This window comes from Macrobrachium nipponense, chromosome 10 (assembly GCF_015104395.2).
Source record: "Macrobrachium nipponense isolate FS-2020 chromosome 10, ASM1510439v2, whole genome shotgun sequence".
NCBI lineage: Eukaryota > Metazoa > Arthropoda > Malacostraca > Decapoda > Palaemonidae > Macrobrachium > Macrobrachium nipponense.
This window is the reverse complement of record NC_087204.1, coordinates 104,332,732-104,348,683: the sequence shown is the minus strand read 5'-3', so window position 1 is coordinate 104,348,683 and position 15,952 is coordinate 104,332,732. Positions and strand designations below refer to the sequence as shown.

The 15,952-nt window shown below is 39.5% G+C and overlaps 1 protein-coding gene across 1 annotated transcript in view; it reads right to left on the bottom strand.

Moving 5' to 3' along the window:
- Positions 1 to 532: 532 nt before the first annotated feature.
- LOC135223861 (tubulin polymerization-promoting protein homolog) overlaps positions 533 to 15,952 on the bottom strand; it is a 25,778-nt gene continuing 10,358 nt past the window's right edge. Inside the window, exons 2-5 of the mRNA XM_064262759.1 lie at positions 7,907 to 8,114; positions 5,184 to 5,364; positions 4,160 to 4,289; positions 533 to 3,519 (exon numbers count right to left, since the gene is read on the bottom strand). Coding sequence (XP_064118829.1) covers positions 3,337 to 3,519; positions 4,160 to 4,289; positions 5,184 to 5,364; positions 7,907 to 8,114 — 702 coding nt within the window. The 3' untranslated portion in view covers positions 533 to 3,336. The remainder of the gene's footprint in view (positions 3,520 to 4,159; positions 4,290 to 5,183; positions 5,365 to 7,906; positions 8,115 to 15,952) is intronic.

The window sequence follows — 15,952 nt, the reverse complement described above, 5'->3', positions numbered from 1 at the left end:
AACTACACACACACAAGGAATCAAAATGAAAGACTCCTAAAAAAAATTCCCGGCTGCTCAAACTTGTACTCTGGAGTTGGTCGGTGATTTTAAAAAGTGAGACACAATACTAATTTGAACTACCACGTCGTGACAATTGTGAGCGTCGTGAACGCTCGGAATTGTGTGTTTTATTTTTTTACTTGTGCGACCACTGGGGACTACGTTTAATCACTGCAAGATAGGTAACAGCACTCTTAGTCAATTGTTACATTTAAAGTAACGTTACGCGACGCTTTGTGGTGTTCCAAGCGGTCAGGCACATGCGCAACTGGTATACCACTAGCGTCAGCCATGTTTGACAGTGGCCCATACTTTGTTGTTAAGTCAACAGATGACTTATTTCCATGTTTTCCTCTCAAGGACATCAACTTGAGATGCCAAGTCATCATCTCTTTATCGTACAAGTGTCAATAGAGGAACTGTAGCCGCCTGCGAGTCCAATTTTCCTTGAACAATCTCTGAGGTACAGGTATAGTTTTTTAGGAAGGTCAAAAAAAAAAAAAAAAAGGACCGGGTACCGGGAACGAATAGTACAGGGTGTCATCAAGGAGACGAAGGACAAAAGAACTGTTAAGGGCGACGTCGACGTAGGTCGGGTGTGGGAATTATACGACTTCCAAGAAAGGGGAAATAAGCACAAAGACAGCACGAGAAAGTATACAACTGCTGGCCCTTTGGGACTCCACTACAAAGGCACAAACATTTGTGTTTTAAATATAAATGTACCTATGCAATACTCGATTGATTTCCAGGTGCGGTGCAGAAATTCTAACGGAAAGATCTTCTTCGCAGTCTGCAGCAGACTGAAAAGAAAAAGGAATTTGTTTTGAGTTCATTATGGTATATCCTACGGGTAAATTTTGCACTTTTCTGAAAGGCCGAGAATTTACGTCTTACTTATGAATTTTGACGTGTGAAAAATGATCTTTTCCTGGGCGTTGAAAGGTTATATTAAATCTATTACTTTGTTTATGATTTTGATGGTGTTCACGAGGCATTATAGACGCGTGTAGTACTATGATACTCCAAATCAAACTTATTTTTATTGAAGAATGACGGATTGAATCAAATTATCTATAAAAAAACCCTACTAAAATTTGAATTTTTTGAAACTTCGAATAGACCTAGGTATGAAACAACGCCTACTACACACACATTTACATTCATGAAGAGAGACCAATGTATCTCGAACAAGTGCTATACGTGGCTTCAAAACTAACACGAGATTGCTCTTCTTAAATTATTAATATTATTATATTATTTAGGTTATTCTACGTCCTGAAAAGCCTAATCATGAGTGCGCCTTTGTAACAAGGAAGGAGAAGAAAGCAACTGGTACCTCCAGTCTTTGCAGAAATCCAGGTACGAAATGACCCTTTGCAAGGTCAGGGTACGAGGTACCAATTAAAAGGTCAAAATACGAGGTACAAAATGACCCTTGCAAGGTCAGGGTACAAGGTACGAAATGACCAATTACAAGGTCACAGTACGATGTACAAAAATGACCAATTAAAAGGTCAATGTACGAGGTACGAAATGACCCTTGCAAGTTCATGGTACAAGGTATACAAAATGACCAATTACAAGGTCACAGTACGAAGTACAAAATGACCAATTACAGGTCACAGTACGAGGTACGAAATGACCTTTGCAAGGTCAGGGTACAAAGTACAAAATAACCAATTACAAGGTCACAGTACGAAGTACAAAATGACCAATTACAAGGGCAAAGTACGAGGTACAAAGTGACCCGGTTCAAGGTCAAAGCTTGAAATTAGGGTTCCTAGCGTGACAGGGTATGGGGAGAGTAACCTTTTCGAGGTAATGATTAGCATTAATTGTTCAGTCTTAACAGATGTGCTTTGCTAGTTTGTACAATTAGGAGTAATTACTTCATTAATTAAGTAGAATCACTTAGCTGCGTAAAGATTACATTTGGCTATTTTGTTCTAGAGATTGATGCTGGCCGCTTCATGATTATTGTTTTTCCATTATATAATTAGTCAGTTATTAATGTCTTTCTCTGGTTCATTAGAATGTACATGTACTACAACATGTACATTTAAAAACAGCGCTTTTAAAAAAAAACTTCGCAGGGGAAGAAGGCAGAGCGAAAGGCCTTTTTTTAAAAAGAAAGAAATGGTTCATCTACTATAGAGCACTAAGAGCTTAGTCTAGCTTCTTTTTTTAGTTTTACGTAATATAAAATATCACCTTTGAAAGCCTCCGGCTAATATGGATGCAGCAACAAGAAGCTGAAGATTCTATTCGCGAATACTTATATTTCGCCGTAAGTGTTTGTCTGTGCTTGTTTTTCATTTCTGGTTTGAAATAGTTTCCAAAAAAAAACATTTGTCACAAGCGCTTGAACCAAATCACCAGAACTAGCAGCCAAACGTATATAGCGAGTCTTTCTCAGTTTCAGAAACGATATTTTCACCTTATTGAAGATATTCAAAAATCGCCAGAAATAACGTAGAAAAATATATATACATATGTTATATTGATAATGAATACCTGTGTGAAAAAATACTGGATAAAAAAAAAAAACTTGATGGGAGGCAAAATTTCTGTACAAAATGTTCTCTAGTGTCACAAATCAAAATATGATAGCAGCTCAATTGGTGTGATCATGACACTTCTTTGCAGATGTCCTGTGGAATGTTAGTTACCATGAAGAAACGTCTACATATAGTATATATAAATATATTTGAATAATGAATGATCACTAAAATACCAAGTACTGGCAGCAAAGATTTCAGAATCCTGTAGAGTAATCATTTTGAACCAGCGAGATTTACAAGGAAAGGCAATATTGTTGTCTGTTTGTGTATGAGTTTTCAGTGGTGGGGGGAAGAGACAGCAGCTTCCTTTCGATTCGCACCGAATCCCTTCCTTGTAGATATCAAAACCATTTACACACAACGTCAAGGTCTACTACAAGTCTATTTGGTCTGCTTTGCTGTCTGTCTGTCTGTCCGTCCGTCCGTTGTCTCTCGCTCGGTGCGTTCACTGAACCCGTTTCGAACAGTTCGAGACTTGCTTTACGTTCGAGTCGCATCAGCATCAGCATCAGCCTTGTGAGAACGACCCGGAGAGCCCGTGGAGGATAAGGTGTAAAAGTAACAACATCTTGCATGCCGTCTAGAAGGGACCTCGAAGCGCCTCGAATGGGAGCTTCGCTCTCCCACCCACGTGTAACCCACGTGTCAGTAAAAGTACTAAGCTTAGCGAAACGGGGCTGTCTCTCTCTCTCTCTCTGTCTCTCTTTCTCTCCGCTGAGAGGAGCGACCTCTAGTGGGTTTTGTCGTAGGTGTTCTTGTTCTTGTAGCCGGTGACGTAGCCGGAGCCGTCGTTGACGTCTCTCCTGCCTGCGATGCCCCTTCCGCGCCCTGTGGAATCAAATCTCAGCTTGTGGGACCCCGTGAATTTCTTGGTGTCCGTGAGGCGGTCGATTGCGCTGCTCTTGACGACACTCTGGAATGATCATTGGTGGAGTTGTATTAAATGTTCTCTGTAATAATTCATGGTTACTAACTTATGACATTCTTGTCTTCTATGGTGACATTTTACTCTGTTTACTTATCATATTGATAGTTGTGTTAGATAGCTCATGGTTATCAAAAGTCTGTAGTCATTGAGTAGTTTTGGGATGCTGAAAGTTTCTTGAAGATTAGTCGATTCAAGCACAAGGGTTTTAATATTTAATATTTAAAAAAGATGCTGTCAATGATCAAGCTTAGAATCTGCAGTAAAGTTAACACCTCTGTACTGTCAGAAACTGTATGTGTTTTCCTGTATCACTGTGTTGATAGTGCTAAGAATTTCAGCTAACTCTGGATGCTAATGATGTTGAATTTGTAGTTCTGAAATGGGAGATTTGCTTAGTTTAACCTGACCCTCTAGCAGAGGTCTTCGTGTGGAGGGGTATGAGAAGCTTTTCGTGGGTCTCTGGACTTGGTAATCCAAACCAACAGTTCCTGGGACATCCAAACCGTGATGCATTAAGAGCAGGCGCATCGAGAGTTACTGTTTCACTGGAGACGTATGGAGGAGCGGATAGGAGAGACGGATAAGCCCATGGAGGATTTTTCAGGACGTAATTTAGGATACTCACCGTGGTTCCGGAAGTGCCTGGAGCGCCACAGTCTCGTAACTTCGTCTTGAGGTCTTTCACGTCCATCTTTTTGGACTTGGAGATCTCGTCGAGGTACTTCTCAAATTCGACAAAGGTTATCTTCTTAGATCTGCAAGAGAATAGAAGATTATAAATAATATTATAATTATTGGAGAAACAAATACACAGTTATGTATATGTACATATATTTAAAGGTAAAATAGTACAGTTACCTTTTGGGAATCTGTACTGTTTTACCTTTTCAATCTGTTTTGTGAAGTTGTTGGTTGCTTAATCAGTTCTTGTCTAATAGTGAAGGATTCTGAAGTCAATCACTTCACCAGATGCTTCATTAAGATAAAGCGCTTTCTACGACAAATTGTCTTGATAAAAACGAAAAATATAACAACGGCTATGAACTGCTTTAGCTTCCAAATGTAATAAGATATGTAGTATGATGATTTGTGTTTAGTTTAGGTTAGGTTAGCTTGACTTAATGTGAGATCTAATTGTAGTACATTAGAATTTGAAGTCTAAAACAAGGTCAGGTGATGTCAGTGCTCTCCAACTGTTCTTAATCATAATAAATGGTATAATATAGAATACATAACTTCAACATTACAGGTTGATTTGCAGTAATGCAGAATTGTTCTGCAATAAGAACATCTGCAGTTCAGGAGAAGATTCAGTGTATTATCCTAAAACAATTCTCTTATTTTACTGATTTATACATATATTAGTCTATCTACCTATTAATTTATTAATATATCTTTGCTTTTCCTTGCTAATGATTATTGGTCTGTGCTATCTGTATTTCTAATCTTCTGTAACTTCTTTCAAATGAACACCATAAATCAGTAGCCCCTGTAGGTTTGTCTTGGATGAATAGAGGTTTATGTCCTGAATAATGATAATGATAATAATAATAATAGGTGACCCCATTCTTCTTCTACTCCTAGTGTATCATACTTAACCCTATACATCTTGAATCACCCTTGACCTCACTCATCTCTCAACGTCATACTTGAGCTTATTGAAGGTGATGGCCGTGTCTGTGGTGGTGAGGGACTTCCCATCGATGACCTTGGCTTGCTTGAACCATTTGTCCGACTGGGAAAGGGTCAGCAGCTTGCCATCGCTCTTGATGTCCCCGAATTTGCTGAAGTTGCGGAACTGCTCCCGCAAGGTGAGTTGCTTGGGCGTGCCTGCAACGAGAGAGTGAATGAAAGAGTCTGATTTTGTGGAATTTTTTTGTTGTCAAGCACTGTGGAGCATACTTTCTGAGATTTTATGAAAGTAGGCTGTCAGGTCAAGCACTCTGGGGCATACTCTCTGAAAATTTAATGAAAGTAGGGTGCCAAATCAAGCTCTCTGGGGCATACTCTCTGAAATTTCATAAAAATAGGCTGTCAGGTCAAGCACTTTGAGGCATACTCTGAAATTTCATAAAAATAGGCTGTCAGGTCAAGCACTCTGGGGCATACTCTCTGAAATTTCATAAAAATAGGCTGTCAGGTCAAGCACTCTGGGCCAAACTCTCTGACATGTCATGAAAGTAAATTGTCAAGCCCAGTGCTGTGGGGCATAATTTTGGTCATTCAGAGGTTAAGACGGTGAAAAAGATGGCGTTGGTAGAGTGGTCTGGTAACCAGATGCAGAGATCCGGTAGATAAAAGCAGTGAAGTACAGAGACCTAAAAGGGTGGATGTTGGGCCGTGGGGGGGGGGGGGGCGACTGTGAGAAAAGTGACAGGGCAAAGGCGCATTGGAGTGACTACTGAACAGCTCGATGCAGAGATGCAGAAAATAGAGATGAACTAGCCTATAATGGTTTGAAGGTGGAATTGAGAGAAGACTCTACTTTTACCCTAAAAGAAGCAGTAGCCAGAAAGGTTGGACCAGCAATGGTGAAGAAAGGAAGCGAGACTTAAGTAAAGTCATGAAATCTTGCGAGCTACTATCTGCCTAAATTACGATCTGAAACCAAATTATATTTTGGAATGTTCTCCTTAGACAAACTCATATCCAGTGGTGAGGAAGTCATTAAAGAAAAAAAACCACCAGTTTACAATGAAACTGATATACAGAACGCCTTAAATAGCTGTTTAAACACGAAATAATCAGGAGTAATACAAATTACCGGTAATACAAATGTTACTGGGCCCCTAGACGATAGCAACCACTTCCCCAACCTTTTTTTTTTTTTTTGTGCTAAACGCCACCTAACCTGATATATTTGATCTTTCATGCAAGTTTGTGTAGAAAGTGTATTTTCATGTTACAAAAACTGGGTAGGAATACCCATAAGTAAATGATCAGTTTCCCAACCATATTACTGGGCAGAAGCCATTTATCAGTCTAGTTTTGGCCGTGAAGACTTCGATCACTTATTCAAGGCAGAGCCGTTAGCCAATCAAAAGCAGGTAGAGTGGAAGCATTGGTAAGTGTTGCCAATTATTCTTTCATTTAATATCTTCTTTGTTATTCATAAACAATTTATAAACGCCCTCACTTTTAAAGTAACTAAAAACAACTTTATAAGTAAGATACAATGTGGCTGAGTATTATAAATACAGCAAGAATTCATAAAGTGATCAAAATGGCAATTGCGCTCAAACCAACGGGAATGAGATCTTGTAAAAAAAAGCACAGACGGTTCTTTGAAATGGTGTTCACATGTTCCTATATCCGGTGTTTATTTTTTATTCATTTTTGTCGCTATTTTTTCAGACTACAGTGCCCATCAAGTGTGTATGTGTCTGGAAACTTGGGTGATATCGTCAACACAAGGATGAAGCAGAAGATTTGTACTACTGGAGTGAAGAAAACTTGGGTTGGTGCACGGACTATGCCTAGTTTTGGACGCCATTTGTTGAATACCTCTCAGAAGACAGTGAGTGTTACGTATAAAAAGTTGTCGATTTACCCGTTGATTTTCTATAGCATGGCATATTCAAGTTCCTTATAATTCAAACGAAACTCGATGAAATTCACTAGACTGTATTCAATTTAGTACTCTTCAGAAACTAGTACCCATGTTGGTCAGATTTCGAACCGTTTTAACTCCATCGCATTCGCACCAATGTACGAAACGTTTAAGTCGCTATGCATTTAGTAAAACAGACAGAACGCAAATTAGCAAAAGTACGTCAACTATACCAGATTAACTTCCAGTGCAAACGCTACTTACCAGTCTTAGTAGTACCCTGCTGTTAGGGCTGCCAAAAGTGATTTTATAAATGGTACTTCCCCATTCCATTATCTCACTTCACATCGTTAAGGTGGGCGTGTTCTCTTTTGTAACCCCACGTCAACCTGCGTAATCAAATGAACGCAATACCTTGGATATTCTCTCTCTCTCTCTCTCTCTCTCTCTCTCTCTCTCTCTCTCTCTCTCTCTCTCTCTCTCTCTCCAGTCTTCATGCAGACAGTTTACTAGTACTGAGTAGGGAGTCTATGGGAAAATATCCAAAATGATTATTGTAATCTGGGTTTTCTCCCATAAACTTTGTCACAGCATTAATAAATTGCAAAGTATAATGCGTGGGATATGAGTCTATGTGAGGATGACCTTTGACTTAGCTTAGACCTAGCATCAATGATTGCAAAGCTTAATTGAGGGGTTATATGAGTTCTAGGGAGGGATTGACCTTTGACTTAGCTTAGACCTAGCATCAATGATTGCAAAGCTTAATGAGGGGTATAATGAGTCTAGGTGAGGATGACCTTTGACTTAGTTTAGACCTACCTGGGGCATCGTCCCCGTTCTCCTGTCCTCTGGGTTCTGGGGTAGCCGAGGTCGACGGAGTCCTGCTCCCTCCTTCATCCTTACCGTCGTCCTCCTTACTTTCCTCCTCCTTCAGTTCCTTCTCGTCCTCCTGCTGTTTCTCAGCCTGAGCCTCGTCCTCCGGTTTCTTCTCCTTGACCTCGGCTGAAGTCTCCTGCGCTGCTGACATCTGCAAAGTTTGCCGTGTGTGAGTCTAAGCATGAGGTGGTTTTAACTTTTTCTTTAAGAGTTCCGTAACTGCAAAGGATTTTCCTACTGGAAATTGAGTGGTACTTCTTTCATAGGTGGTCTACCTGCGTATTTCGACACTGTGTTTAGTGCCAGCCCGTCGGGGGTCAAATATCCCCAAAGTAGCACCAAGGGTTGTTGTCGTTTGAGATTAAGCTGGCCTTATGCCAGCCTCGGGGATCAAATGTGATAAAATGCATTTAGGGACATTTTATCCCCGACGGGCTAGTACTATACGGCGAAGTAGCACTATTGAGTGATTTTAAAGGATAGTAACCTCTCTTTATACCATTTCACTTCTAAAATGAAGTTTTTAACTGCCAATTAGTCTAAACTTTAAATATTCTGTTCCCAGGAGTTCCTCCCCAAGAGATGGTTTGAACCCTTTTTTTTTTTTTTTTTTTTTTTTTTTTTTTTTAGAGTTCCGTAACTGCATGATTTTCCTACTAGAAATTGAGTGATTTTAAGATATTAACTTCTCTATATACCATTTCACATCCTAAAATGAAGTTTGTAACTGCCAGTTAGTCTAATTTAAAGTATTCTGTTCCCTGAAGTTCCCCGGAGTTCCTCTCGAAGCACTTTTGAAACCTGCGCAAAATACACTCAAAGGCTTTGTCAGTATTCCCCCCATGGGATGTATACCTTGTAATGCAGGTTAATAGCCAACCACTCTTTGTAAATTACAAAGTCCGAAGCCCGCAGTCCTGTAATCAACCGCGCTGCCCTATGCTCCAAAGACTACCTCGGCCTAAGACTACAAAGACTCTATCTGATAGACTGCAAAGACTCGGTGTAAGACTACAAACACTATATCAGTAAGATTACCAAAGTGCAAAGACTACCCAGAGTTAAGACTGCGGAAACGGGGATTGCATGGTGGATGTAGGCTAGGTAGGGGGTTGGGTTGTGGGTGGGGTGGGTAAAGGGGGGTTGTGGTGTGGTGTGGTGTGGTAGTGGGATTGGGGTGGGCGTGAGTAGCCGCCTGCAAAGGTCGTTTGCCTCGAAGGGGGGAAGCTAGCCAGGGTCGTTACTTCGGCTACAAGGAAAAGATTGGGCCGAACCTGTGAGTCACAGCGTTAGAGGTTTTCTTTATTATGCTTTCTTTGCGTCTTGTAGTCTTTCTTAATAAGCGTCTTGCCTTTTGAGAAATTGTCGACTTTCTTTCGTTACGTGTCGTCTTATATAGGGGTTGTTAGGCTAATTAGGCTAATTAGCCTAACGCGGGTCAGTATCGAACCATACTCGGCATGGTAGGTTTAACGCATTTCGATTTTTCAGTGAAAAATTATATATAAACGTTAACGCCTCAGACTAGAAATATTAAACATTTCAATAGTTTTCCTACGGAATTGTTAAGTACTCGCATGTTTTTATTTCGAGTGTTATCAAGTTATAGGCCTACACTGCGGTACGGAGAGGGGAAACCATTTTAGACTGAACTTTGACAGTTTCTTGAGTCGTTAAGATTCGTATGGTCAAACTCTTGTCATTTGTCTTCTAGAACATTATAAGCTTAGTCGTTGCCAAGAGGGCAGTCGTTTGAATGCAATAATGTATATTTTCGTAAAATTTCTCTCTCTCTCTCTCTCTCTCTCTCTCTCTCTCTCTCTCTCTCTCTCTCTCTTTCAAACACACACACACATCTCGAGAGACTAACTATAGGATTACCTTTCTCGTAGAGAAAAAATAGACAAACGTCCAATAGATTTTAAAATGGCATCATCTCAACAGTGGCCTAACAGCAAAAAATTATGTATCACGAATTAGTCAGATTTTGGTTTTAACGTTAAAGAAAACAGTGATAATTCTCTCCCACTTTGAATTTCAATTTTAGCTTGGTGAAAAGGTACTACGTATTTTTCAATCGATGTCTTATACCACCGTTGACTTCAGATTGACATCTCTTTGGCGTTTAGAACGAGCTATTTTCCTCTATCGTACAGCGAGGTTCAGTCAATGTTCAATGTAACAATCCTAATATCCCTCACTTTCAGTTGACTGAAAGATAACGCAACAGTTATTGCTGTTACTTCGTCATTATATTCATGTTAAAATTTTGGTGCATCTGAAGTTTTTACATTTTTCTGAGGCCTGTAAGTAAGGTTTTCAATAGACATTTCAAGAATCCACCAAGCAAACAGACATTTTACATCGAATGATTAGCTGACTAAAACCTAGCTTGAAAAAAAAAAATGCCAGTATACAAGATTCCACCAAACAATCAGACATTGCACATCGAACGATTAGCCGACGGAAAACCTCCCTGGAAAAGTAGAAGAAGAAGAAGTTGCTAACAATCTTAGCTGCGTCCTGTCCACAACACGAGGGTGCAAAGGAATGTGAGCCTTACAGTCACTCCTCTGCAGCAGCATCTCTCGCGAGATGAAGTCTATATCGATCTCCAATGCCTCCACCACCACCACCAACCGGTGTCTGCACTTCCCAGGCTCGGAGGAGGAGACTCACGCGGCAGTGGAGATCTACTATCTATCTCTTTGTATTGATTCTCTCTCTGTCTCTTTCTCTTCCGGTAGCAAAAAAAGGGAAAGAAGATTTATAGAATTTTAAGATAGTCTCAGTTTATTAGGAGAGCTGCGCTTTTGCCAGTCCACTTACTTGGAGTGTTGACAGTTGCTGCGTGTGGTAGCCAGATACTTTATGCGGTTGGATTTTGAATTTTAAAAAAGATGAAACGTATTGTGTTGTTCATTAGAAAGAAGTAAGAGGGAATGACGGGAAATGCAGAAAGGGGAGATCCCGGTTATTAAGAAAAATAAATAAATTAATAAATAGATAAAAACGAACGTAAATGATCCAAATGCAAGGGAATTGTGTTGGGGTAGTACTAATGCCTTGATTTTCGCTTGAACTTTTGAAGTTATGTGTGAACTATTCTATTTAGACTATAAAAGCTTTAATGTGACGCTGTTCTATTTAGAACACGAGGGCTTCTACAGCGTAAACACATAGGCCTAGCATTTTCGCTTGAATTATATTCAGCGATCGAATTTTTTGTAGTAATCAAAGCATGTCGCAACATTTGCAAGTTAGAGAGGTAGACTCTGTGTTGTTTAGCGTGGCAATAGTATTTTATATTCTGCATCTCTGTATCAGAATTACAAAATGTAAAATTGACAGGAACCGAATATATTAGTCTTCAGTGTCAGAACCTGTATCCTGAAGTGATCTTTTGTAGAATTCCAGTACACTTTGTCATTCCTTCGTCCTGAGATATATATATGTCAAGTGGGGGAAACTGGACTAAGTCACAGATCAATATTGAAAGTAATTTAGACGGATATGGAAAAGGTCACACGGGAGTAGATGGGAGAAGTTGTTGTCAAGAAATGTTACAAACGACGAGAGCCAGCGAGAGATTGTTGCCAATTGTATAACAAAGAGAGGGGGCGGTCAGCGTTAGGCAAAACTCGTCCACTTTTTGGTAAAAGTATCGAATATGCATTTTTAGTTTGGCTTTTTCTGTCCGCCCTCAGATCTTACAAACTACCGAAGCCAGACGGCTGCAAATTGGTATGTTGATCATCCACCCTCCAGTCATCAAACATACCAAATTGCAGCCTTCTAGCCTGAGTAGTTTTTGTTCTATTTAAGGCGAAAGTTAGGACAGGCCACCACCGGGCGATGGTTCAAGTTTCATGGGCCGCGGTTCATACAGCCTTATACCGAGACAACCGAAAGATATAAATCTATTTTCAGTGGGCCTTGATTGTATGCTGTACTACAGAAAACTCGATTGCGCAGAAGAAACTTTGGCGCATTTTTATACTTTGCATCGACTGTGATTTTATCATTAGCTCACTGTTTTAATTAGATATCAAGTGTCTAACTCCTTCTCACCATACTTCCTGGATAGTGAGAGAGACAGACTTCATTATTCGCTGAAACAAGACGTGAATAATAATAATAATAATAATAATAATAATAATAATAATAATAATAATTCGCGAAATTCGTTAGCAATGCTGTATTAACCTGTTATGTTGTAGTCTTGATAATACTGATTTTAAAAAATGGGGATAGGGGGTATTATCCTGCTCTCTCGATTTTCATACCTGCTCCCCGCCCCCTTCCCAACACCGCATTTAAATAAGATTATCATGAAAAAAAAATAAAATACATAAATCAAGGTAAATGAATGAAAATTATCGCGGTTATTCAACTTGAAATGGAATATCTGCGCGCGCGCGTGCCACACTGTCTTAATACCTGTGCAACCAACAGGTTCTTCCGTTGGAGTGAGAGGGATGGACTAACACACACACACACACACACACACCTAATGTATGCACATCTGTCAGTAAGGTAATCAATATAATCGTGTTTTTTTTTATACGTGCCATTAGCCGCTAGAAACATCCACGCAATGAAATGGCATTAAACCCAATCCGAGTGCTTGTTTTAGTGTTTTGATCAAGTTTTATTACTTGTTTTAGTGGTCCAGTCGAGTTGTATCATTATAAAACTTCTCAACATTATGACTAAATGTTACGTGTTTTGGGGACTTGTTAAGATTACACTGAAAGCAGAAGTATTGATGGTCTAGTTTATAAGCCTCATTTTTTTATATAAATCATTAAAAGCATTTTGATTTATATTCACTTCCACTAAGTGGGATGCGTCTAAACACTCAAATTACTTGAGAGAGAGAGAGAGAGAGAGAGAGAGAGAGAGAGAGAGAGAGAGAGCAATTAGAAAGTCAACAAACAAAAATATGTGCCCCTAATGAAAAGATGACATCATAGACCAACGGTGCAAACACGAACTCTTTGTTTCCCCAGGAAGCGCTGATCAAATACAAAGATTTCTCGCTTTTTCTGGCGATTGGTTGACTGTGTTGGGTTTATCAGGTTGTTTGGATGTGGTTAGGAAGGTTTACGAGATTTGTCAATAAATGGCTCGCGTGAACACTCAAGTTTCATTTGCTGAAGTACGAACAGTGCATGGTTTGTGCCTGCGTGCTACGGCAGTCGTTCGCTCTTTCGCGCTAAAGTATTTTTCCGCGAAATTTTTGACACTTGGTTCCGGTAACACCGCCATCATAACTTCTTCGGATACTCATACTCTTAATATAGTCCTAAAGGTAGACTGTAATAGAAGAAAATAACCAAACATTGCGACTGAAGCGAATAACAGAACGCTGTAATTGAAGCTACGGTCTAGTCATTGGCTTTTTCGCGCTAAAGAAATTTTCCGCGAAAAATGGACTCCGGTAATAGACATCATAACTTCTACTCTACGTATACCCTTAAAGTTACATTGCAGTTGAAGGGAATAACAGAACACTGTAAATAACAGAGCACTCCGCGACTGAATTGCTGTCAGATTTAACATTGCAACTGCTATAGTAAAAAGGAAGACACTAACGTCATTACGTTAAATGTTAGTTCGTAGGAGAGTAAGAAGAAAGTAAGGGTAAAAGTAGGAGTGAAGTGTTAGAGTAAGGAAAAGTAAATTGAAAGACAGGGGAGAGAAAGTGTGGCAAAGCAGAGTCTAGAATGAAAGAAGTCGGTCTAATTCTTCATTTTCGTGGAACCAGATTGCGTTTGATGACTACATAAAAAAAAAAAAAAATTCCTGAACTAAACCAAGTATGTGTGAAGTAAGAAGGAACGAGAGAGAGAGAGAGAGAGAGAGAGAGAGAGAGAGAGAGAAGGTAGTGGGGTTGTCGTTTGAGGAACGAAAATATGGTGACACGGGAAAGATGGAAGAATAATGTCAGAGGCGTAAAGATAGACCGATGTTGGTGAAGGCGGTTTGGTTAACTTGAGAGAACATATACATACTGACTTTAGATGCTCTTAATTCAGATATTAAAAAAGAATGAACATATTCAGAAGGGAAACAGAAGCAAAACGTAAAAAGTGCAAGATCGATAGAGAGACTTCTCTGTCAGTTGAAACGAAGTGTGGAAAGAAATCTATGTACAAGAGTAACTGGTTAGATGGTTTACCGTTAACTGGTATACTTCTAAAGAGAGGCTACAGTATTATCTTTCTTTGACGATTTAACGTTTTATTAACGGTTCAATAAATACAAAAAAAATTACTGTTCCTTCAAAGACCTGTACACCTGGTGTAAGCGTGAAAACGTGATGCTAAATTGAAAGGAAAGCTTCGTATATCTTGGACGCGGTAGGCTGATAGAGATTCTCGGCTAATAGTACTACAGTTTTTCTGAGCAGTTTTGGAACAGATCATCAGTCAAAGAATTTGTAAAAGTAGTCTTTCACTTGGCAGGACGTCATGCATGCATATATGAATCTTATATTTTTTTTTTTTTTTCTGTTATCTGTATCTAACTGCTTATGTGCATTGCGTTCTTTCATTGTTTGTACAGCTTGCACGCTGGCTCATGTGTATACTCTCGCGATAAGGTTACCGATTCTTTTCAAATATTGAATATTTTTGAACTTTTAACGTTTCTGTTTACCTTTTAACGCATTACTGAATGATTATTGAATGCAATAGAATATGTGAAGAGCAGATTTGGTCTTATTTCTCTTGAGAGTGAGATCTGTATGAGACTGCTTGGAAGTATTGGAAGTATTTAATAGTCGCACTTTTTAAGACACGATTCCGCATTTTTCTTTGAAATGAAACTGTCCTCCCGTTCATTAGAAAATCACCAATGTTAATTACTTGTTAAACAACGGAACTTTAATATTATTAGCCAATCAAGCTATCAAAATTTACCTTCTACGGCTACTGCTGCTAAAAAAGAAAAAAAAAATCCTCCTCTTCAGAAACTAAGTATACATTGTCGTTTGCAACTTTCGCAAAAGCGGACCTGAGGAAGTTAGGGGTTAAATAATTTGTTGATGACCAAATGAACACACGCTATCTGAAGGCGCTCAAAGTTAATTATGCCTTGCACTCAAGGTTGGCCGATGTTGCATGTCCTGACGATTGCTTCATTCCTGCTCTAATTGCTGACACAACAAACACTTCCGGTCGGGTTCAAGGAAGGAAGGAAGGTTGGCAGGTATTAAAAAAAATCCAGTGGGAAATCCCTTAGACTAAGTGGCGCTGTCTATCATTGAGCGTTAAATATAGTAGTCTTCAGTAAAAGAGAAGACAACAACTTGCGGATGCTTCTAAGTCTGGGTCTTGAGAAAACGATAAATACACTTAGTTTAAAATGTGTAAGCCAGCTTTATTTCCACGAATCTGGCCACTTGTGAGCTGTTTCTCACTATAACTTTAATAGAGCTTATTTCGTAGGCGCAAGCATCTCGTAGGCTGATAATATGAATTTACGCCGCATTCGGCTCTAGCTTGGATAATACGGGACGGTTATGCATATATTAGGACGTTAAAAATCTCTTTTTGTACTATAGTCACTTGAGATAGTGTATGTTTTTGTGTAAGATGAACCGGTCACTATAATATAGGTACTGACGTTGCAGGCCTATATTTGTTAGCACGGATTATGTCTACCTTACGAGTGTATTTTAAACCTTTTTCATTTGTTCTCTCAGTGCCTTTCCATTCTTCATATATTCCACAGAATATCCGCGCGAGACGCTCTCCCAAATGATCAAAGACTGTTGCCTAACATTCTTCATTTCCCGAGGTAATGGTGGGGTTCAGGTCAATTTACGTCCCATTCTTTTCCCCGAGTGAAGAATGGAGAGTCCCTCTTTGCTTATTCGTTTCGCACCCCTCTTTTATTCTCCCTTCGCCATCCCATTCCGTGTTTCGGAAGGTCAGTTAGTTGGGGGGGGGCGGGGTTTACACCCTTAACCCCTATCCCCCA